Here is a 23,065-nt window from a genome sequence, read left to right as displayed (position 1 = left end):
GAAAAATATGCTTTGAAAGTCAAAATTGCCAAACAAGCTTCAAAGCCAGAAGTCTGAAGTAAAAAGCCCAAATTTGACCTTTTATTTTGGGCTTTAAATGGCTTGAGAGCCAAAGCTTATCCAAATGCCACCTAAATTTCACAGGGCACTTTTTGACTGTTAGTCTATTTGCAGAGAAAATGAAATTTTGGCTCAGTTTGGAAAGAGTATAAATACAAATATGTACGGTACAAATACATATAAAATATAAGGTTTTGAACTGTACATATTTATATTTGTACTCCTTCCAAACAGAGCCAAATTCAGTACAAATGCATAAGATGTAAATCATAAGAATGCAAATTCCAGTTCACTTTTGCTTCATCTTTTTTACTTTATTACATTTCAGGCTTTATTTTTCTTCATCTACAGTGATGACAAACAAAACAAAGTAAAACCTGAAATAAAAGTAAATCAAAATTTGCACTCCCATTTGATCGGTTTGGAAAAGGTACAAATACAAATTTGCATAATATAAATACATACAAAATAATACAAAATATAAGTCTTTGCACTCTACATATTTGTATTTGTACTCCTTCCAAATTGAAACAAATGAAAAGAAATTACAATGCAACAGTGTAATTTGCATTGTCAACAACTGACAACCAGCACACCATCTCCTTCTACAAGATCCAACCACCAAAAAAGATAACCTAGAACAGATCGAAAGGAAACATCCTTCAATGCATTCCTAACCTTTATTGTCAATATCAAGGTTTTAAAAGGTTTAAGGCATAGTTGAGGTATAGTGGCCCAAAAAGGTGAGGTGTAAGCCTCAAAGTTTAAGGAAAAAATAATTAAAGTTTGTAAATTGTTGTAGTAATAGTAGTCGTCGTCGTCATTTTACTTTTCTATTTAGCCTAAAATTTGCACTCTCATCCATGATGCTCGAGGCTTAAGCCTTTTTACACCTCAGGCTATGCCTCACACATTGGTGTTTGAGGCTTACACCTCATTTTGATAAGCCTCACAATAAGGTGAAGCTTAAGCCTTGGGGAAAATCAATGCCACCTCGGTAGACTTAAGCCTTAACATGTACACTTCGTGCCTCGAGGCTTAAAGCCTTTTAAAACAATAGTTAACATCTATACTTAAAAAATATGAGAAAATAGATAATTTGCTACATGATATCGAATCACAATATGATCTTAAATGGCACTAAGTATTAATGAAACATAACTTGTTTACATCATTGCTTAAATTTCACAAAAACACAAAAGCATACAAGGAATACTATCATAATTATATAAGTTAGCTAATGATCAAAGTAGTTGCATATAATAGTCTCCAACCACTCAATTTTAACAGAGTAAGTTGATCTATCACAAAAGCTCCTCCACATTTGCTGATGATGCATATTGTCAGTAAATATAATGTGTTTTAACATACAGTGGATTTCTTTTTGTGAATACCATATCTCTTAATTTTTGCATGCAATCATTTACGCTTGGTTCCTCGATGACTTGTAATAAATTTTCAGAACATTCGATGAATGTTTCTCCATAACAATTAAACATTCTAATTTTTACAGCCCAACATATGAAAAGCAATGCTAGGAAGCGGATGTATTTTTCCCAATCCATTGGTAGTTGAAATGTATAGTCATATAAAAAAATCCCACCAACTGAAAGACCTTTTTCTGACAATAAGTCATGATACGTTAAAAAACAATATATAATAGGTTGGTTAAGCAATAATATTCATGACAAAGTAATTTTAGACTATTCATAAGTTACAAATAAAAAAGGAAAAAAAAATATTGAGCTGACGCTTGAGACTGTAGCTAAAACCAATGACAAAATATTCTCACTATCCAAAAAGTCTTTTCACTATCTATTGTAACCATGCGAGTTGCACATTTATGGACACATTTCCATGTAACTTCATCCACTCCCTCCTATATTTTACATCCTTGACAAATAGCATAGATGTTGAAATATACATTTGGTGTGTTTCAGAAACTCCTAAATCAAGCAATGCCTTTATACATTCCAGACTATAAGTTGTGCTTCAACTTCATTTGGATGTGGAGCTATTTGGGTTGGCGTAGGCACTATGGGTTGTGGTGGAGGTGCCTCCAAAATCTCCATGATGCTATTGATAGAATTATTAATGCTTTAAAGTTCTTTAACCACTTCCGCTCCCTTGGACTTTTTCCGTCTAATGGAAGACAGATCGGGCATAAAATTGATTAACTTGCCGTTGTCATCATTAGATTCATTTGCTCCCTCCCTACTTGATATTTCATGCCAAATTTGGAACCACTAATAAAACATGCTTTACTAATAGAAGTACACTTCAAATTGGGCAACAAATTTCCTTGCACTAACCCTTCCACCCTAGGACCCCGACAATTTTGTTTGGTGACAGTCATTAACCCATTGGAGCCCTAAATGTCTAAATTTCTTTACGTGGGAGTGATTTTGTGTTTGTAGACGACACAAGGAGTCAAGAAAATTTTTAATGGGTATTGATATGAAAAAAATCGAATAATAAATATTCATTACCTTCAAGTAATCATCCCATTGTTCATTAGACCAAGTCATTGAAACAATGACAAGGTCAAAACCTTCACTTGTCATGGATTAAGGAAGACCATTCTTAATAATGTTTCCTCAAATAATCATATTCATTTTTTAGCTGGAGTTGCTCTAAAAACACCCTAGTAACTTCTTGTATCTTTTGAGCTACATGTAACTAAGACTCCTTTCTAAGTGACATATCCAATTGGCTGACAATGTTGACCTCATTTATAAAAGTATCTAAGAATGCTTTTACTATTCAAGACTCCTTTCTAGTATCACTGCAATATGATATTATGGTTGGAATACAATGATGAATATTTTTGAAATTTTCATGTTTTGGATGAGTTTTTTGTTTATATATATACATGCATGCATGTATGTATGTATGAATGAAACTTTTTTAAAATTTTGGCTAAAATTCATCCATCCAATATCATGTGGGTGGCAGTTGTCCGGAAAATCCACTATCTTAAAATCATGCAGAAATTCATAGCATGGTTATGATTCTTTTTTCCATTTTAGGAAAACAATATATGACATGGAAAAGGCAAAAGCTAGAAGTGGGGGCAATACCAATTCCTAAAGAGCCTTCCCTCAACTTTCTATTTCTCTAATTTTCTGTCAAACCAAGCATAGCCTTGGAAAAGACGGGAATTACAAACATTGGCAAAATGCCTCATTCAAAATCTTCTCTGTAATCCCACAATGCATCAATTTACAGTAGTTGAAGCCGAAAGACCTAAAGCATGCCCCCTTGATGAAGGCAAAACCATTTGTAACCTCTTTATCATTTGATCAAGTTTCCTCAACTTGTCAGCCTCACCTGCTTGCACCAAAGACCTTTCCAACATGAGGAATACTCCTTCACTCAGATGCCTTCCTCTCTCCAGCACTTGCTCAGAACACATGTAAGCTTCCTTCACCCTTCCTCGGGAGCACAGGCCTGCCACCAACAAATCCAACGCATGCCCGTGGGGACAGCAACCTCTTTCTACCAGATACTCCCACAGTTCCAATCCCAAATCAAGTCGTTGATTCTCACAGAAGAATTTCATCAACATCACCACTGTTTGCATCTTGGGCACAAAATTTCTCTCAGCCATCTTCCTATAGAGCTTATGAACACCCTTAATGCCATCTGACCTCTTCAATCCTAAGAACAACGTATGATAAGTAACGTTATCATGCCTGACATGCATCTTTTCCATTTCATCCATCAACCTGACTGCAGACTTCACATCTCTTCCTCTGACGAAAGAAGCCATAAGAGCATTGTAAGCCCCAATATCAGGTTTCAAATTTCTCTGTGAAATTTCATCGAACAATTGCCGGGCTCGTGACAGGTTCTGAGCAATCCCTGCACCATGTATCAAAGTGGTAATTGTTTCTAACGTTGGAAAGCAATTTGATTGTTCCATCTCTTCGAGAAGCCTTAAACCATCACCCAAGCAACCCTTCTTACAGTAAGCATCAATCCTGATATTATACGTTACAACATTCGGCGTAAACCCTCTGCGAATCATCTCATGGTAGAACAGTTCAACAGCAGTAACATCGCCAGACTCCTTGAACCCCAAAAGCAAGATATTTAAAGTCTTGGTATTGGGAGAAAACCTTGAATACATCTTCCCAAATACAGCCCGAGCCTCCTTCATCTGCCTCTGTGTGCAAAACGCTCGAAGGAGTACATTAAACTCGTCTACACCAAACACTCTCCCCACAAAAATTTCTTTCTCCATCCTATCAAAGGCTTCAAGGGTATCTTCAAAGGATCCAAACTTGGCCAATTTCGATAGTACAATGCTCATAGACTTGAGGGTGAGCAAGGAAGGATATTTCTGTTTCATCTCTTCCATTAGCTCCCAAGCTTTATCGAAATGCCGCATTCTAGTAAGGATGTGGAGGGTCTTCTCGAATGCGTCGGGACTCGGACAGAAGGATTGAGAGTGATGGAGAGAGAACTTGAAGAATTCAAAGGCTTTGAGGCCATTGGAGTGGCCGGAGAAGAGTCGGCCGAGGACTTGTTCGACGAGGGTGGTGGAGAGGAGAGAAGGTGGGATGTGGCGGAAGAGGAGGGGATGAAATGGATGATCATTGATGAGTCTAGTGATTCGGTCGATTTCGGAATCGATTTCGGGGATGGGAGGAGATAATTGGGAAGAATCGGAAGAGATGGAGAATACTGAGGTGAGGTTCTGTGGGATTTGGATGAACCGTTTGGGTTTCTTTGGCCTTATTGCAAGCTTCATTCACATAATAAAACTATTAAAAATATGAAAAATAAATTTTGATTTTTTTTACCTCAAACTTCCTCCTTCAACTCTGTTGCCGCCTGAGATTTCTGCTACAATCCACGCCGGTGAACTGACTCTGGTTGCAATAAAGCTTCACCGTAATTGCAGTCGAGGCCGGATAACAGTAATCGAGCAGATGAATGCAAAGTACAGCATTAAGAAGAAAAGGAACTGAGAGGTTAGAGAATAGACAGGACTCAAAGATTGATGTGAAGAAAGCAAGAACACTGAAGACTCGAACAGGCTTGTTTTCGGTGAGGGTTTTAGTCTTATTGGGTTTGTCAAATTTGGGCTTTCACATTAAAATTAGCATTTTACGTAATGTTAGGGTTATTCTTGGTTTCGCCTTTAACCCAGCTCAACCAAAGGAAAAGCGGGATTTAACGAGGGAGTGGGGAATTAGAAGCATTGACAAGGTTGTATTTGGTTTGAATATTGTAAAAGGTAGGGAAATGTGTATAAGGTTAATAAAGTTATTAGAGAGAGTAATAATAGATTTTATCAGAAAAAATTAAATGAAGATATAGATCCATGAGGTGAAATTAAAGCAAAATAAATCCTATGACATTTCGAATTGGACCAAGCTAATGTCTAAAAAGAATAATTATTTTTTATTTTTAAAATTTTATTCATGTAATTATTTTTAAATGGATATTAAATAATAAAACTTGTAAACTAAGTACATGTTTAGAGATTGTTAGACAAGTTTGTATTGATTCTTTATTAAATTTTATTATTTTAAATTATAAAAATATTATAATATTAAATTTTTACTACTTTTTATTAATTGTAGTCACTATATATTGGGCTTACAACTTGGGCTGGGTTAATCTGAAAAGATTGGATTTGGTTTAGGGTTAGAGTTGAGGCTTTGGCTAAACCTATGCAAGTAAAGTACTCACATATATGTATGCATGTAGCATTTATGTATATGTGCAACTCTGCATCCATAAACACACGTATGTATGTATATACACCCCAATCCAACCCCAAAACTTCAGATTAGATTAGGGTTGACGTTAAATTGACCTAATCCAGTCTCATTTGCATATCTATTATATATCAATTTATATTATTTTAAATTATTTTACAAGGATCCTAATTTGCATCCATTTTTTTATTCTTATTGGTTAGTTAGGAAAATTTGTGTTGATTTATTATTTTTATTTATAAATTAATGTTTTTATAAGATCAATTTAATTAATTATATAAATTGTGAATTTATTAGAAAAAATTAGGGTAAATTACAAATACCTCCTTTGTTAGGGTTCTGTTAGTTAACTTTGAAAAAAATTCTTATTCAGCTGTTTAACTTTTTTAATTCTTAAATTGCAATTTTCTTATTTATTTGAATGATTTATGATTTGATTAGTTTTCTAAATATAATATTGGAGTCCCCTTAGATGTTTTAAGTTCTAAAGATCCTTGTAGATTTTTTGTTATATTCAATATTGAAATGATATGGTAGAGATTTCTTTTTGATAAATATAAACTTAAGGTTTCGTTTGTTTTTTCTTAATTTCTTGGAGAAAGGAGTGGATTATTTTTATATTTTATGATGAAAAGAGACATTCATGCCAACAAAATGAAACAAGAATTTAATGAAACTTGTTTTTTTCTATGCCAATGAAATGATTCTTATTATTTTAGTTGGTTTCATTTGGAGAAAATGGAGGTATTATTGGGTCAATTAGGGTTTAATAGAAACGGATGAGGAAAATAAAATAAAGAAAGCTCGTGTAGGTATTTTGGTAATTTAATGCATTATGCTATCATCTGACCTAATGGCCATGCCGCCATGGGGATATTTGTTGTGAACTGAAAATTCAGTGGGTCTTTGTTGCAAATAAAATTCAGGGGTAATTGTCATTGACCCCATAGTATAGGTTGATCTTTGTCGCAAATGAAAGTTAAAGGGGGTAATTGTAGGAATGGCAATGGGGCGGGGCACCCCCTCCTCATCCCCTCCTCGATGGGGCGGGTTCGGGGCAGAGCATCCACTCCCCATTAGGGATAGGGAATCCCCGAATTTTCCCTACTCCAAGGCAACTACTTAAAAATTATCTATTTTATGGATAATTTATACATAGGATATAGGAATTTGGGGGTATTTTAGAAATTGAATTATAATATTTTAGGGGTAATTCGAAAATAGAATTATGGGATCCTATGATTTTAAGAATTTAGGGAAAAACTTAAAGATATTTTAAATATCAATACTAAACCTAGAGATATTTTACTAATTTACTTTCGAGCTCAGGGCGGGTTCGGGGAATTATATACAAAACCGTCCCCGCCCTGTCACCGGTTCGAGGAAAAAATATTTTCCCCATCCCTGTAAAATTCAGGGCGGGGGTGGGGGCCCGATTTTACGGGGGAAATTGCCATCCCTAAGTAATTGTCATCGACCCCATAGTACAAGGCGGTTTTGTAATTTACCCAAAAAATCAAGACATAATAGAGATCTGATTTTGACTTTTATATTTTAATAATTAAATTAAAAAATAAATACTTGTTATATGTGAGTAATGAGAGGATTCTTGGTCTTCCTCTTTCTTTTATAAAATAAATGTGCATGTGCCTTGTACATGGCAATTTTAGATTTAGATGATGGTGATAATGATGGTAGTAATTTTTGCCTAAAATTTTCTACAATTTTTTGTATTATATATATATAACTTTTATTTATAACAATCTTTTTTTTTAATATGATGAACATATAATGTTATAAGTGTTCCCAAATGTTTTCTACAAAATTTCAGTATCTTTTTCATAATTTTTGTGTTTTTATCTTTTTAATTTTTTTATTCAATTATGACATCAAGGGTTGACACATTTGACACGAAAATGTTGAACTAGGAACAACAACGTAATGAAAGGTTATAAAAACTGGATAAGACATGGAATTGTTCTGGCCACCAGTTTTTAGGTCGAATGGTTCAATCGTTTGGTTCGAATGGATGACCTATTTTGACTTAAAAATAAATAAAACAAAAAATGGCCAAAACCGTTGTCCAAGTCGATGGGTTGATGGTTCAATTGCTCGGGTTAGTGGGTCATTGACCAAATCAATGGTTTTTGGCCCATAAGGGCTTTTTGGTTGAAATAGAACCAATCACTTGATCGGTTCTCAGGTCAATAGGTCTGACCGTCCGATTCAATCTGGTTTTCAAAACCATGGCATAATTGGATACGAGGAGCCAGTCATGATCCCTATCCTCACAAAAAACCCCATCCCCATCCTTGGTTCCCATCCCTACCAATGGGGATAGGGATTTCCTCATCCTTGTTTCCATGGGTTCCTATTCTCTGCCATTTTATTTTATAATGCCAAATTCACTTTTTTTTTATTTCTACATCATTCATTTTTTTCTAAAATAAAAGTTACAATTTACAATCCCATCAAAATAGATACAAATATATTCAACCATATTTTTAAAAATATTAACACAAATCCATTGATTAGTCATAAGAAAAACACAAATGCCATCAAGAAAAATGATTTTAGGAGTTTTTTTTAATAATCAAACAAAATGGTTTTAGGAGGCTATGATTTAAGAAGAGGTTTGTGGTAATTGGGAATGTTAGATGGTATTTTGAAATTGAGGTGATGTTGAAAAATGCAAAATTCCTTAAAAAAAAAGAAAAAAAAACAAGGATAGGAATGGGAATGGGGCAGGGCCCCCCTCCCCCTCCCCTACCGCCATAGGATTATGTCATTCTAGAGGTTGTAGAAATTTGGAAAAAATTCAGAGATATTTTAGAAATTAATGTTAAATCTAAGGGTATTTTAATAATTTGTCACCAGAGCCGGGGAATGATATACAAACCCATCCCAAAGAAATCTAGTTCCCTTTTGAAAAAAGGGAATCAAAGATTCTTCTTGTTCCTATATAATTCTCATGTATGTGAATGCGAATCTATATTCGTGTTTCTTCGTAAACAATCTGCTCATTTACGATCAACATCTTCTAGAGCCCTTCTTGAGCGAACCCATTTCTATGGAAAAATAGAACATTTTGGAGTAGTGTTTCGTAATGATTTTCAAACCATCCTATGGTTGGTCATGCATTATGTTAGATATCAAGGAAAATCCATACTGCTTCAAAAGGACTCCTCTTTTGATGAATAAATGGAAATATCACCTTGTAAATTTCTGGCTCCATAGGGCAGGCCTTGGTTTTATGGGAAAAATTACAATCCCTAACTATGAAATATATCTACAGGTGTTAATACTTAAAAAGGTAAAAGGTAAGGTTGGAGAAGAAGCGCCCCAAAAATAAAATAAAATACTTTTTGAATGTTGTGCAAAAATAAATCCGCCCACCGTGGGGCTCGAACCCACGACCACAAGGTTAAGAGCCTTGCGCTCTACCTACTGAGCTAGACGGGCTTTTGATAATGTGTTTCCTTGATCCTAATTTATCTAGCGACTAGCGGCTAGCGCCCTAACTCATCCTAATTAAGAAAGGTCTTTTTGTAGATAATTCATTGCTAACATCATCATATTCCTAACAGGATAGACCATAAGTACCGATGTCAATGGACAAAGTTAAATGGTAAACCTGGACTTCACCAACGCTCAGGTTCAGGTCAGGTCTAGTGTAGGATTGGGTTAGGGTTTTGATTTTTTTTTTTTTTTTTTTTTTTTAATTTAAGTTGGGTTCATGTTTTGGTTCATCTGCCCTATTAAGTCATGATACCAATCCCTTACATTATATGGGGTATTCGTATAAGTTGTTGACTCCTAACTCCATTGTCTTAAACTTTAGGATTTCTTTCCATGTTTATTTTGATTTTAGTAATGAAGAAATTGACATCTTAAAATCACATTCCAACATCAATTAATGGTTAATTTTTAGGTTTTTAAAATTTATCATAAAAAATATAATTGAGCGAGTGTGAGTTGAGTTGGGTTGGTATGGGGTTTAAACTTTAAACCCTATAGGGCATGGGCGGGTTCAGAAATTACATATTATTTAATTAGTCAAATCGGGTTGAGTTAAAGTGGGAACATTGGAGGATCAAGTTAAGGTTGAGACAAACCCATACCAAACCAACCTCATTGACATCCCTAATCATAAGGCTTTATTTTTACAGTGTCAATCTGAACTAGATACAAATTTTACACCTGATTTGGTTTTGTGTTCGTTTGCTTGTAAGGTTAAGTTGTAATTGGCAATGCAAGTTTTGCGTACTAAAAACTAACCAAAATTTGCACCACCTTCCTCCTGCATCAATTCGATCTCTCACATATCAAGTGGGGATTACATCAGCTTGCTTCTCACCTCACTCTCAAGAGCCAATAACCCTCTCATACAAGATGGAGACTACATTCTTTTACTCCTTATATTACTTCTCACAAACAAATAAGAAAAAAATCAAATATGAAGCAAAAGTAAGCCAGAATTTACATTCGACCTATTTGCAATTTCATGCATTTACACAAGATTTGATTGCCCTTCGAATCTGAACCAGATATAAATTTTGCATCTAATTGTTGTAGCTATGATTTACACTTCTATCTGATGCAAAATTTGTAATTTTTATCTCATTTGCAGTTGTTTAGCGGTGTAAATTTTAATCTAAAAAATTGATGCAAAATTGACACTACCTTTCTCTTACTTCAATTCTATCTCATATAAAATGAGGACCATATCATATATCTTGCTTTTTATAATCAATCCTAAACAAATAATCCCCACCTCCATTCTCTTTCATAAGAGTTGGAACCGCACCACTTTAATTTACTTTTCACAAACAAATGAGACACAACATCAAACCTGAGGTAAAATTGAACCAGAATTTAACTCCTGTTTGCACTTACACGCATTTACAACAGTGCAAGCAGCCAAAAATAGTGTTCTAATTAGGGGCTTAATGAGGACTCTCTTTTTTCTGTTTGTATATATGATTCATTCTATTCATTTGAGAAGAAGTTGATCAGAAGCAGACTAGTAGAATCCATCTATTGACATAATTGAAAAAATGAAAACTAGAACAGTTATAATCTCCATTTATTTGCAGGTTAGATAAGATCAGGAAAAAAAAGTCAATTAGAAATTGAAGGGAAAGATGTTGAGCATGTACGTGAAAGGATTCTTGCAATAAGCTTCGCAGTGTTCCATCCAAAGCATACAGACTCAGTTTATTTAAATAACCTAATCGACACAAATAAACAATGCTACACAGACCAAACAATATGCATGGAGAATTTGTAGCAAGCAAGAATTTGCTTCTTCACCCATTAATTGCTCTACATGAAGTACGTATTTCTCCTTCCTCACCTGTCTTCACGCCTACACTACAAAGCTTTTGAAACGATTGTGTCCATTGTTGAAAGAAAATCTCTTGGCTACGGGAGAGCTCCTCTACTTTTGCCTTTGTTCTTCCATCAACAAACAACACTGAATCTGACTGGAAGAGCCCCTTGTGGGATATGAGGTTCCTGTAATACTGGTTGTCGAACAAGAGGGACGTTTCTGGGTCATTGTTGACAGTTACAGACTCGCTAGCCCCTATAGGGCACTGCTTTATCAGTTCTCTTGCATAAATTTTGTCTAAAGATGCATCAATGGATGTCATGGTCCCATTCGAGTCTTCTTGGAACCGATCACTGAATGTACTACAATGTGCTGATCCTATTGTGTGAGCTCCTGTGAGATTAACAACAAACCCAGAATGTAATTATTATTCTAAATCATACTGCTACCAACTAGACAATCTTAACTGTTTGATGATAAGACGTGGGCCTTCTGAGTTTTAGAGGGAATATTGCTTTGGGGCCTTCTGATAATGGCTGATGTGTGTTTGAATGGAATATTTCTTAGGGGAATATTGTAATCAACCCAACTTCAGATTCAGCCATTAGAGAGTTTACAACCTCCATGCTAACTCATTCACTTGATCAGCCATTAATTTCAACTTTTATCAAATAATCCCTCCATGCAATGGCAAAATCTCAGGTTGATATGAATAAGAATCTGGCAATGGCAGAATCTGGATTTGCTCCATCCAAGAGGCAAGCCATTAATTGATCCTCTAGATTAATTGAATCATTAAGTAAATGCAGATGGGTTGTATATTTTTGATACCTGAAAGAGTAACAAGGTCATCTAGAGACAACCCTTTAGAGGAGAACAACTCAAGCATCTCATCCAAGGTGAAACTAGTGTCCACCATGTTTGGCCTCACATTAGACACTGAAGACACTCTTCCATCTCTTCTACCTGTTGGAATATTAACTGATGGTCCTCCAGCCTGTGTATATAAAATACATAACCCTCTGGTCACGCTCTTGCTATGTGTGTGTTAGAGAGAGAGAGAGAGAGAGAGAGAGGTTACAAATTCAACAGCATCTCTAGCAGCTAAAGCAAGGATATCTGAACAAGAAATAGTTCCAGGACAGAAGAGTTCAAGCAAGTCTTTGGCAGAATCGACTACTGAGAATCCTCCAAGCGATGCATTGGCTGGATCACTCCTTTCTGTCTGATTTCCTTCTAGTAGCACGGAAGCATCGCAACCCTATAAAGTTAAAAGCAGAACACAAAGAAGCAGAGTTATAAAAACGGTTACTTTTGGTAACTGATGGGTTTTTCGTTTGGACAGGTTTTGATTCACTGACCTCCACCATGCAGTCATGGAACAGTAAACGCAGGAGTTTTCCAGGGACTGTTGGATCCAAGGCCGAAGCCGACCTCACTGTGTTTCTCACCATGAGTTCTGCTGTTGGGCATGAAGCTGCATAGAAGTTGAAGAAGAGCCTAGACTCGGAGGAAGCAGCCAATACCCCGATCTGGAAGAGAAGCGCCAGGGTAACAAGTATAAAAAGGTTGTAGAGATCAAGAGAAACTGGAGATATTCGTTTTGGCTCCATACACAGAAGGTTTGATCAAAGAATCCGAGCAAAAGATCAGAGCTAATGTACACTGTGTTTCTCTTACTTGCTCAATAGTCAATACTGTTGCTTGTACACACTACTCGGAGAGAGAAAGAGAGAACTGGAGTAATGGCTACCGCCTTTTCTTAAAGCAGCATTTATTAGTTTCAGTGACTGCAAGAGGTAGATGGGCTAGCACTTGTTTTCCCAGCGAAGGACTAGAAACCATTTAATTTCTTTTTGAACAAAAAGAAATATGGAGATTTCTCTTCATCTTAATTTCTTATCGGATCAGCTACCAACACATGGTCCCAATAAAATCCCAACCAGTATGGGAACATCTCCCCATGAATGACGAAGGGAGATGTTTTCAATGTACGGTTGCAGTGCCCTGTTGGAGACAATATTGTCGAGGCTCAGTTGGAAGGAGTAAACCATATTACATTTACCATGCCTTGTCATCACTATAGAGTATAGACTGGCCAGTAGTTGCAAATCCTTAGCCCAGCTCGAACATGTTTAGAGCATTTTTCTTTTAACAAACTGGGCTAAAGAGGCCCAACTGAGACCGACTAATCAATCCAAACAGGGCCAGGAGGCCAGGGCCTGAGCCCAACCTCAATGTGTCTGAGGCCATGGCCAGCATTCACACTAATATAAATAAAATTTGTATTGCAATAAACCTTAATGTGTCTAAGGCCATGGCCAGCATTGGACAAAGACCCCCTTTCGTTAGCCTTCCGTCACAATCTGCCATTGCAATATTTTTTAATTCCCATACTACCCTTGAAAGAAAAACACTGTTCATCTTCAATCTCACGATACAGCAACAGCAGCCGCAGTAACTGTTACAGCGGCAGACTTCAGAAGTCCTCCCTCTCTCTCCCGATTTCTCTCCTCCCCTTTTTTTCTCCATCTCCTCTGTTTTCCGATGTTACAGTAGCAGAGGTAGCAATAGAAGGAATCTTATCCAAAACTGGTTGGTACTTGTATCTCCTGCTTAGCCTTTGGCGGAGTGGCAAAATTCATCTGGTCCTCTCAACTGAATCGCTGCATTGTCGTAAACCTTGGCTACTTCCTCGGCGGTGTCGTAAGTTCCCAGCCACAAGCGTACACTCGTGCGGGGTCTCTAATCTCAGCAGCCCATTTTCCCCATGGTCGTTGCCGTACTCCGCGGAACTTTTGTCGTTTGATGAAGAGAGATTTAAGGGGCGCTGGTTAGACTGAATGTTTTCTCCTCCGGCTGATTTTTTCCGCCCGTTCTGAACGGATTTACTTCTCCAACCACCATTCGCGTTATCGTTATCTGTAGAGCAAGATTCAATACTGAGCCTCCCTAGCACAGTGGAGCCACCACGTTTTCCTGGGCGACGGTGGAGCCAGCTTCTTTGGTTGTGGTTGTGCCTCTGAGCCTCCCTAGCTCTCCTGGGTTGATTGATGCGAGGCCGATTATAACTAGAGTTTGTTCATATAAATATGCATGCGCCTATAACTAAACACTCTTGAAGTTGAGCATGACAAACTGTGAATGCAGCTGGACGAGTAGGGCTACTGAATGAACAATTTTGTAGAACCAAGAATGACACTAGAAAATCTCGAAATACTCCTAAAAGGATACAGAGAACAATAAATCCAAAATACGAAAAAAAGGGAAAGCTGCAAATCAAAGAAAATCAAACCCCAAATAAATAAATTAAAAGAAAAAGAAACAAAACCTCCAATGGCGTGTTGAAAATGAATTCAAGGTGTTGGTTGTTGTGGAGAAAACAAACAAAACCTGTTGGGATTCATGATTAACATCACACTAATAATTTCAGTGGATTGATAGACCATGAGTTTCATCGTCACCTCGTCTTCCCCAACATCCATCAACACACCATTAACTAGTGTTTTGAAATAAGGAAACTAAAGAGAGTGGAGAACAATCAGAAGGTAACCGCTATGAAGGTTAGAGTGAGGGAGAACATTTATTTGACTAAAGCAATTGCCAAAGTTTATTATGAAGGTTAGAGTAGCCACTATGTTTTCCTGGCGCATGATTTTTTTCTTTTATTTGGAAACTTCTAGCAAAACGTTCTCTCTCATTCTAACCTTCACTCAACTTCTACAATTGACTGAAGCAATTGCCGAATGGCACCAGCTTCTGCTATGAAGGTTCTCCGCTCTCTCCGGTCACGATGCCAGCTTCTGAAACGAAACAATGTTTTTCTTCTAAGGGTAGTATGGAGATTAAAAAATATTGCAAGGGCAGGTTTTGATGAAAGGCTAATGGAAGGGGGTCTTTGTCTCACTGTCATAGTATAGGGGGGGTCTTTGTCACATACCCCATAGTACAGGGGGGGTCTTTGTAATTTACCCAAATTTATATTCAATTCAAATTTGCTCTACAAAAAAACAGAGACTAAGGTGGCATTTGATAACACTAAAGTCTGATGTTGAAAAGTCAAAAAGCTATTTTTTAGGTCTAAAGTTTGAAAAGTAATAAGAGTGTTCTTTTTTTGCTTTTCAGAACTTATGAAAAAATAAGTGTGTTTGAGTTGGGCAATAATTCAATGTTTAAAATTACAAATTTTACCATTTTGCCCCATGAATACCCACATTTCCCCCTTTTTATAATAAACGAACTTTAATTTAATGCCATACTGTGTTTCCTCTTGGTTCCTACCGGGATTAAAGTATCGGTATCGGATATTATATCCGACAGTTTGGGTAAAGTAGGAAAATGCATACAAATTCCATAAATATATTAATACTACAAAATTTAATGTTAAAATAACCACAAGTAGTGTATAAATATAAAAAAAAATGTATATTTTAATGGTATATATGAAGAAATGCATTGCAATTATTATAATAGGATGCACAAATCATACAAATTTGTTGATAATAAATTAAACAAGAGTCTAAGACATATTATATAGATTTTTACAAAGTAATACATACACAACCATTATTATTTTATTTTCTATTAAAGTCAATTGGAAAAAATAAGCATATGCAACATTTGAATTATTATATTAATTATTTTATATATATCTTGTTTTTAATTTTTAATATTAATTAAAAGGTCAACTAAAAATTTAATTCTCAAATGTTTGGTAAGTAATATTTCTATTTTTGTAAACAATAAATATGTTATTATAAAATGTAAATTAAAGTATCAAATAATAATTTACAAAAATATATGATCTTAAAATATAACAAATCTATTAAAAGTTCGAAGATACATATCATATGTAAATTCATAATTTCTAATTACTAAAATAATTATTCCACTATTGATATTTTTGTTTCTTTAAATTATCGATTTTTTGATATAAATGTAGATTAGTGGATTTGATAGATTCAATTTATAATATATTCTCAAATAATTTGTAAATAATATTTTATTTTTATAAATAATAAATACATTGTTATTTAATACAAATCAAAATATTAAATAATAATTTATAAAATTTTTAAGATACATATCATGTGCAAATTTATAAATTTTATGCACTAAAATAATTATTAGTTTCCAAAGAAAAAGGATTAAAATGATTATTCTATTATTAACACTTTTATTTGTATAAATTTCTTAAGATTAAAACTCATTTTTGATATAAATGTGGATTTGATAGATTATTTTTTCTATTAGTTTATAATATTTTAATTTTAAATATTATTCTTTTTAATTTATAGTTGGGGAGGCTTAATATAATATATTTTATATTTATTTGAATTGGTTATAAACAATAAATAATAAAAATTAATATATTTCATTTATTATCATAAAATGAGTGTTGGCTTAGTCATTAATGGTGTATTTAATTGTTGGGCATGGTTGTCTTGTGTTCAAATCACGTTAGCCTTTAATTTTTATAGCGTGTTGTTTGATAGTTCTTGATATAACTTTGGAGTGCTAATTATAGAATTGTATTATATAATACGCACCAATACAATGGCATACATTAGTAGAAGGATATAATTCCAATCATAACGTATTTTGTACATCGGTACCTTTCGATACTAATACAATATGCCATCGTACCAATGCCTTCCTACTAGTAATCTTAGCTTTTATACCTATCAAATAGCCACACCAAATCAAACAATTTAAGAATATAAATGAATAAATAAATAAATATGTTAATTAGAAATCTTAAAATTCAAACAATATCAGATTTCTCAAATGATCTTTAATTTAAACCAAGAGATAGATTCAACAAATACAAACACTGTATTTCAATTTTAAGTAATGCTAGAATCCTAAAAAATGAAGAAAAAATGTAAATTAATAGAGGAAAGGGAGAGGGCATTATACTTTTTTTTTTTTTGATATTTGGTGATGTGGGTGAATCCCCATAGGGACAATTTGAGTATCACAGTAGCACATATAATTTTGCCTAAAACAATTGTTGATTAATTAGGCATCCACTGCCAAAAATTGTCTAGCTCTATAATTTTGACTTGACAGCAGTGATTGATTAAGTATCCGAGAGAGCTTTCTGAGAAAGAGCTAGGTAGAAAATAATGGACCTCACAGGATCAAACCTGTGTAACCCTAGACTCTGTGTGGTAAATTTCGTGGACCTCACATGCTTGCCGTTAAACTCGTCGTTACCTCTATCAGATGATAAACTTTTCACTAGGGGTTCATCCTTCCTGTAATCTTATAGCTTCTTTCTCATAATGGTTAATAAGATATTAACGTAATCATCCCTTCACCTAATAAGGGCAATTTTTTGCTCGGAATATCAATAAAAAGTAATATTTTTATAAAATAACTAAAATAAAATAATTTTTTTAGTAAAATATCAAAAAAGGACAGGAATACTGTTCATCATCTTCTCTGACTCTTTATTCATGCGAAGAAAGTGTGCGATGGTTCCACTCTACTTTTATGTTTCATGGAGTATTCGTCTTAGTTGTTTCTGCATAAATCCATAAGGAAGAAAAGATGTTAATTAGTCAATTTTCATCTGTCGTTGCGAGCCATAGCTACCCAAATGAATGGTCAGAATAAATTCAGTGGATGGTTTGGTGGTGCCATTGACTTGTTTCTGCTGACTCATAGTTCTGAGCTCTATGCTATGGATCAAGAGGGTTCAAATGAGAGATGTCATGGCCGCAGCTTGAACTTCAATGCACCGCTTCTATCAACAAGGCGTCTTGCCGCAGCTGGTTCCATCAATGCATATGCAAATGCAGATCCCTGTGGAATTGCTCGCGATATAAGTAAAAGGATCCCATTTTCATGGGAGAGATCTCTTGGAATGCCCAAAGACGACATTGAGAAAAGCGACCTCCTTGCTGAGAGCCCACCACCTCCCAAGCTTCCATCGGGTCGATGGTGTCCTCCGACGAAGTGGCCTGCGATGATGACGATGATTTACCGACGACAACAACGATGATGAAGATGATAATTCAACGGACTGTGATGACGATACCGACACCAACGACGATGAGGTTTTGTCATCAGATGTAATAGACGACAATTTCTCGTTATCAGAGTCCATAGATATTGTTGATAGCGTGAACCTTGGGGTGCGTGGATTGGAGCATGAAGGTTTAGAGATGGTGGAATCTAGAGGAAATCACTCACCGAGTTTCATAATACGTCGTTTTCTCCCGGTAGCAGATGCCTTGGCTTCTTCTTACTCAATTTCTTCAAAGAAGAAAATGCATAAGAGGGTTCCTTCTTCTTCTGCCTACCATTTCTCAAGTGATGATGATGATGATGAGTTGATCAGTGATATTCAAGTCCCAGAAACAGAAAGATTTATTCATCCCCAAAATACACTGGCATGATAGTATACACCTGCCAAGGCGTGTGGGCTTGCACCTTTCTTCCCTTGGCGCATGAAGCACACACTTTGCGGATTGAAGAGACCTATCGGCATGGCTTGCCCAGTTCCAAATTTGATGGCAATTCCAGACGAACATGAAATGCTTTGACCCAAGGAAGGTGGTGGTATGGTTGATTCATCATTCATGCCAGAATATAATCCAGAAAGAATTTATTGCACATAAAGTAGAGTGGAACCATCTCACACATTTCTTCGCATGAATGCAGAGTCAAAGAAGACGATGAACAATATTCCTGTCTTTTTTATGATATTTTTCTAAAAAATTATCTTATTTTAATTATTTTATAAAAATATTATTTTTTATTGATATTTAGGACAAAAAGTTGCATTTTTCTGCAAGAAACCCAAAAAAAACAATGGATACTACCGAGTCTACGAATTAAATTAAAGATTGATGGCTGCATTTTAAAAAAAAGGTAAAACTTATTTGCGTATTGTAGCTTCGAATCATCTAGGTCTTTTGTTAGAAGTAGGTCAAGTACGAAAGATGTTCCCAATCTATGGTACGATGTGTGTGTGAGTCAGGCGCATCATATGAGGAGCAGATCCGGTCTCCGCCCCACAACGTCTCATAACACATCTCCCGATAATAATATCAGAACGGGTGACGTATAATCATCGGGATATTCCTAATACACGGCAGAGATGTGTTGTGGAACGTTGTTGGGCAGCGCCTTGTGGGGGCGGAGATGTGAACTCCTTAACAAGATAATATCAACTTTTTATTTCAAATGCTGATGTATTTGCATTTCACTTGGATGGCGTCTGAAAAAATCTCAGCAGATTTACTTTGGGCAAATGGACAAATGAGTTGCTTGTACGTCCAAGACACTATAATCTGCAAGGCAGCTAGGCTCGGTGACGGTCCATCCCAGTCTTTGATTCTCCGCATGCTCAACCTGTTTTTTGTCTTTTCTTCTTCCAATTTTGCATGTCTGACTGATTTACCAAAAGAAAATTTTGCAAAGTTTTCTTTCTTCTAAGTTTGTGTGGTCAGGACTGAAGTGTATCACAAGTAGTTGATAACTTCAACACAAAAATGGCTCTGCTGCACCACCCTTTCATCTCCAATAATTCCTTGGCAAGAACACTCCCCTTCTCACCGCTCCCCCACAATCTCACCACTGCAACAAGAAAAACCTCAAGAGCAACTGTTTCTGTTGCAGAGCTGCTGATCCCGAAAACAAGACTAAAGCAAGGAAGAAGGGGATCCATATTTTGCTCCGCAGTAGCAGAGGTTGGAGGAGGAGCGCTTGTTGATGAGAAGGAAGGTGGAGGATCAGAAGATGATCGTGTTTTTCTGGGGCATACTCTTGTGGAAGAAGAGAAAGGACAAGTGGGTCGCGTTGAGTATGACTGGAGAGAAGAGTGGTATCCTCTCTACCTTACTCGGAACATCCCTGATGATGCTCCTTTGGGTCTCACTGTCTTCGATAAGCAGCTCGTGTTGTATAAAGATGGAAGCGGCGTTCTTAGGTGCTACGAAGATCGTTGTCCTCATAGGTAAAACCCCAGATAGTGATTCTTTTTTCTGTTATTTCCCCCCTTTTATCGTTTTAGTCCTGATGGTTTGCTTCTGTTTGTAGATTTGTCACCGAATTATGAACCTGGGTTGCTGTAAGATTAGGGTGTAGAGTAGGAATTGATGATTTTTTACCTGATTATTTAAGGTTCTTCGTTTTAATCCTGACCTAATTCTCTCTAACCCCTACCTCTTTTACTCCGTATCACATTGTTCTGGGTTTTGCCAAGAAGTCAAACCGTGGAAAAAGTAAGTCAATTAGATTGAGAATTAAGTAGTACCCGGGGGGATTTGGAGTTGTCACAAAGCCTATTACCACTGTGTTTTCCTTCTTATTGTTTGGGGATAAAGTTAAAATCAAGTGAAATTAGATATGGAAGCCTGATCAATAGCTGATTAAAATTGGAAAAAGAATATAACCTGAAGATTCTTTCTCAGTATCAACCAAGAAAAAGAAAATTGAAATTAAAAGAAAACAATTTAAATATCAGGAAATCTTTAAAATAAATAATCTTTTGGGCCTTCGCTGATATCTGTTTTCCATGTAGATGGAAGTTGGGTCTCCCTTCTGAATGATTTTTTATGTGCAATATAATATGATGTGGTGATGAACTGTTGTCTACTGTTAGGGAAGTTGGGCTACATTTTTTTTTCCTTGTCCAGTGAGCTTCTGCTTACCCTTGTCATGTACCCCTTTTAAGGCATCACTTCTGAAGTTTTAATTCATGGCCATGGAAGCTCTGATCTTGAATGTCTTCCAAAATTTGTTCAGATTAGCGAAATTGTCAGAAGGTCAGTTGGTTGATGGAAAACTAGAATGCCTCTACCATGGTTGGCAATTTGAAGGTGATGGTAAATGTGTGAGGATTCCTCAGGTCTGTCTTACTTCTTCCCCCATTTTGTCTTGACTCTTGTTCCATTTATTTTCAACAACTTGGAAAGAAACTGATCAGTATCATTCTTTCTGAACTCAAATTTGCCTTACTACAGCTCCCGAAAGGAGCACAAATTCCTCGATCTGCTTGTACCAAGACTTATGAGGTGAGGGACTCTCAAGGAGTTGTATGGGTATGGATGTCAGATAAGAACCCACCAAACCCTGATAAGCTCCCATGGTTTGAGAACTTTGCTAGGCCAGGATTCCAGGACAACTCCACCATCCATGAGCTTCCATATGACCATTCAATACTCCTTGAGAACCTCATGGATCCAGCCCATGTACCAATCTCACACGACAGAACTGATTGGAGTGCGAAAAGAGAAGATGCCCAAGCACTGGTTTTCAAGGTTACTGAACGAACTGATCGTGGATTTGCAGGCGAATGGAGTAAAGAAAGTGAGCAAGACAACCCAAGTTCCTTACGTTTTGATGCACCCTGTGTTCTCCAAAACAACCGTGTGATTGTCAACAACAAGGGGGAGAAACACTACTTATCTGGCCTCTTCCTTTGTCGACCAGCAGGACAAGGGAAATCCATGCTCATTGTAAGGTTTGGAAGTACTGTAGGATCCTTCCTACCAAAAGTGATTCCAAAATGGTACATACACCAGAATGCATGTAAGGTTTTTGAGCAAGATATGGGCTTCCTCTCATCTCAAAATGAGGTTCTTATGAAGGAGAAGGTCCCAACAAAGGAGTTATACATTAACCTAAGATCCTCAGACACTTGGGTTGCAGAGTACAGGAAGTGGATGGACAAGGTTGGGCATGGGATGCCTTATCATTTTGGTCACAGAACAATCTCACTGCCTAGGGAGCCTGCTGTGGTGGAACATGCACCAGCTGGGCTGATTGCCGGAGCATCGGCTTCCTTGCCGGCAAAGGGTGGCCTGGGAACAACACATGCTCCTAATCCGGCTAATCGATATTTCCGACATGTGGTCCATTGCAAGGACTGCAGGAGTGCCATCCAAGCTTTTGAAGCCTGGAAAAATGCCCTTTCTATCATGGCTCTTGCTTCAACTGCTTTGGCCATTCTGGTGTCAGGGAGACAATGGAAGGCTCTTCTTTTGGTTTCCACAGCATTGTTCTTGGCAGGAGTACAAGCATGCTCCTCTGTAATTGCAATCAACACAACAAATTTCATTAGGCATCACAGGAGATTGTGAAAGAAAGGAAGAGATTACTGTATATAACATGTAGGGGTATGAAGACAGTACAATAAAGAATATTTTAAGGTTCTGAGTTCAGATGTTGTGCGAGTATACAAAACCATGGTTTTAAAAACAACCATTTTGGACATCGGTTTTTGGGTTGATGGTTCGACCATCCGGTTTGAATGGATGGCCCATTCTGATAAAAAATAATTAAAAATAAAAAACAACCAAAACCGTTGAATGGGTTGATGGTTCGATTGCCCGAATCAATGGGTCATTGACTAACTCAACGGTTTATGGCCAGGGACTAGGTTTGGGATAAAACCGAAACGATTGCCTAGATGGTTCTTGGGTCGAACAGTCTGATTGTCTGGGTCAACGATGGTTCGAAAACCATGTACAAAACATATTTAAGCAATGCTACTTATGCTGCATTTGGCATTCCTTATTTTAAGGACTTACCTCCTTTTTACAATGAAAATGCCCATATGAACAATGAGTTTTTAACTACAAAAAGGAGATAAATCCCTAAAATAAAAAATGCCAAATGCAGCCTTAGTTATATACACCAATTTCAATCTATTCCACAAGGTTTAAAGTACCAATTTGATCATAAAGGATCGGTCCCAACTATATGGGATGTTGGGAGGGGTGGATTGGATATGGTCCTAACCGCGCTTGAAACCAATGCAAAACATCATCGATGTAAATATGTAGGGTTTCTAGCATATAAGGGCAACTTTTGGCGTTTAATATCAATAAAAGTAATATATTTAAAAAAAAAATTCAAAAATTGGTTAACTTTTTAAAAATAATATCAATAAAGGGCACTCAGCTTCCCTTCTAGGGCTTCAAGT

General features: G+C 36.4%; 3 protein-coding genes and 2 non-coding genes across 5 annotated transcripts; 1 reads left to right on the top strand and 4 right to left on the bottom strand.

The window, feature by feature from the left end:
- Positions 1-3,005: 3,005 nt before the first annotated feature.
- On the bottom strand, positions 3,006-5,196 carry LOC104589834 (Tetratricopeptide repeat (TPR)-like superfamily protein). Its single transcript, XM_010248270.3, has one exon. The coding sequence runs from the start codon at positions 4,814-4,816 to the stop codon at positions 3,278-3,280; it is 1,539 nt and encodes a 512-aa protein (XP_010246572.1). The 5' UTR covers positions 4,817-5,196; the 3' UTR covers positions 3,006-3,277.
- A 3,985-nt stretch (positions 5,197-9,181) lies between these two features.
- Positions 9,182-9,254, bottom strand: TRNAK-CUU (transfer RNA lysine (anticodon CUU)). The gene has a single exon. It is a non-coding gene; the product is annotated as a tRNA-Lys (tRNA).
- A 1,694-nt stretch (positions 9,255-10,948) lies between these two features.
- Positions 10,949-13,358, bottom strand: LOC104589835 (peroxidase 46-like). The gene is made up of 4 exons (XM_010248271.3): positions 12,486-13,358; positions 12,206-12,385; positions 11,956-12,121; positions 10,949-11,517 (listed from the first exon to the last, which is right to left on the bottom strand). Exons 1-4 carry the CDS (start codon positions 12,735-12,737, stop codon positions 11,102-11,104), a joined length of 1,014 nt encoding a protein of 337 aa, XP_010246573.1. The 5' UTR covers positions 12,738-13,358; the 3' UTR covers positions 10,949-11,101.
- A 1,148-nt stretch (positions 13,359-14,506) lies between these two features.
- Positions 14,507-14,593, bottom strand: LOC148802088 (small nucleolar RNA snoR14). The gene has a single exon (XR_016083321.1). It is a non-coding gene; the product is annotated as a small nucleolar RNA snoR14 (small nucleolar RNA).
- Positions 14,594-19,349: 4,756 nt separating this feature from the next.
- LOC104589837 (protein TIC 55, chloroplastic-like) lies at positions 19,350-22,301 on the top strand. The gene is made up of 3 exons (XM_010248273.3): positions 19,350-20,092; positions 20,884-20,986; positions 21,102-22,301. The coding sequence occupies exons 1-3, from the start codon at positions 19,629-19,631 to the stop codon at positions 22,218-22,220; spliced, it is 1,686 nt and encodes a 561-aa protein (XP_010246575.1). The 5' UTR covers positions 19,350-19,628; the 3' UTR covers positions 22,221-22,301.
- The last annotated feature ends 764 nt before the right edge of the window (positions 22,302-23,065 follow it).

This window comes from Nelumbo nucifera, chromosome 2 (assembly GCF_055504915.1).
Source record: "Nelumbo nucifera cultivar China Antique chromosome 2, China Antique-T2T, whole genome shotgun sequence".
Classification (NCBI taxonomy): Eukaryota; Viridiplantae; Streptophyta; class Magnoliopsida; order Proteales; family Nelumbonaceae; genus Nelumbo; species Nelumbo nucifera.
Note: the sequence above shows the minus strand (reverse complement) of the source record. Positions and strands in the feature narration are given on the sequence as shown.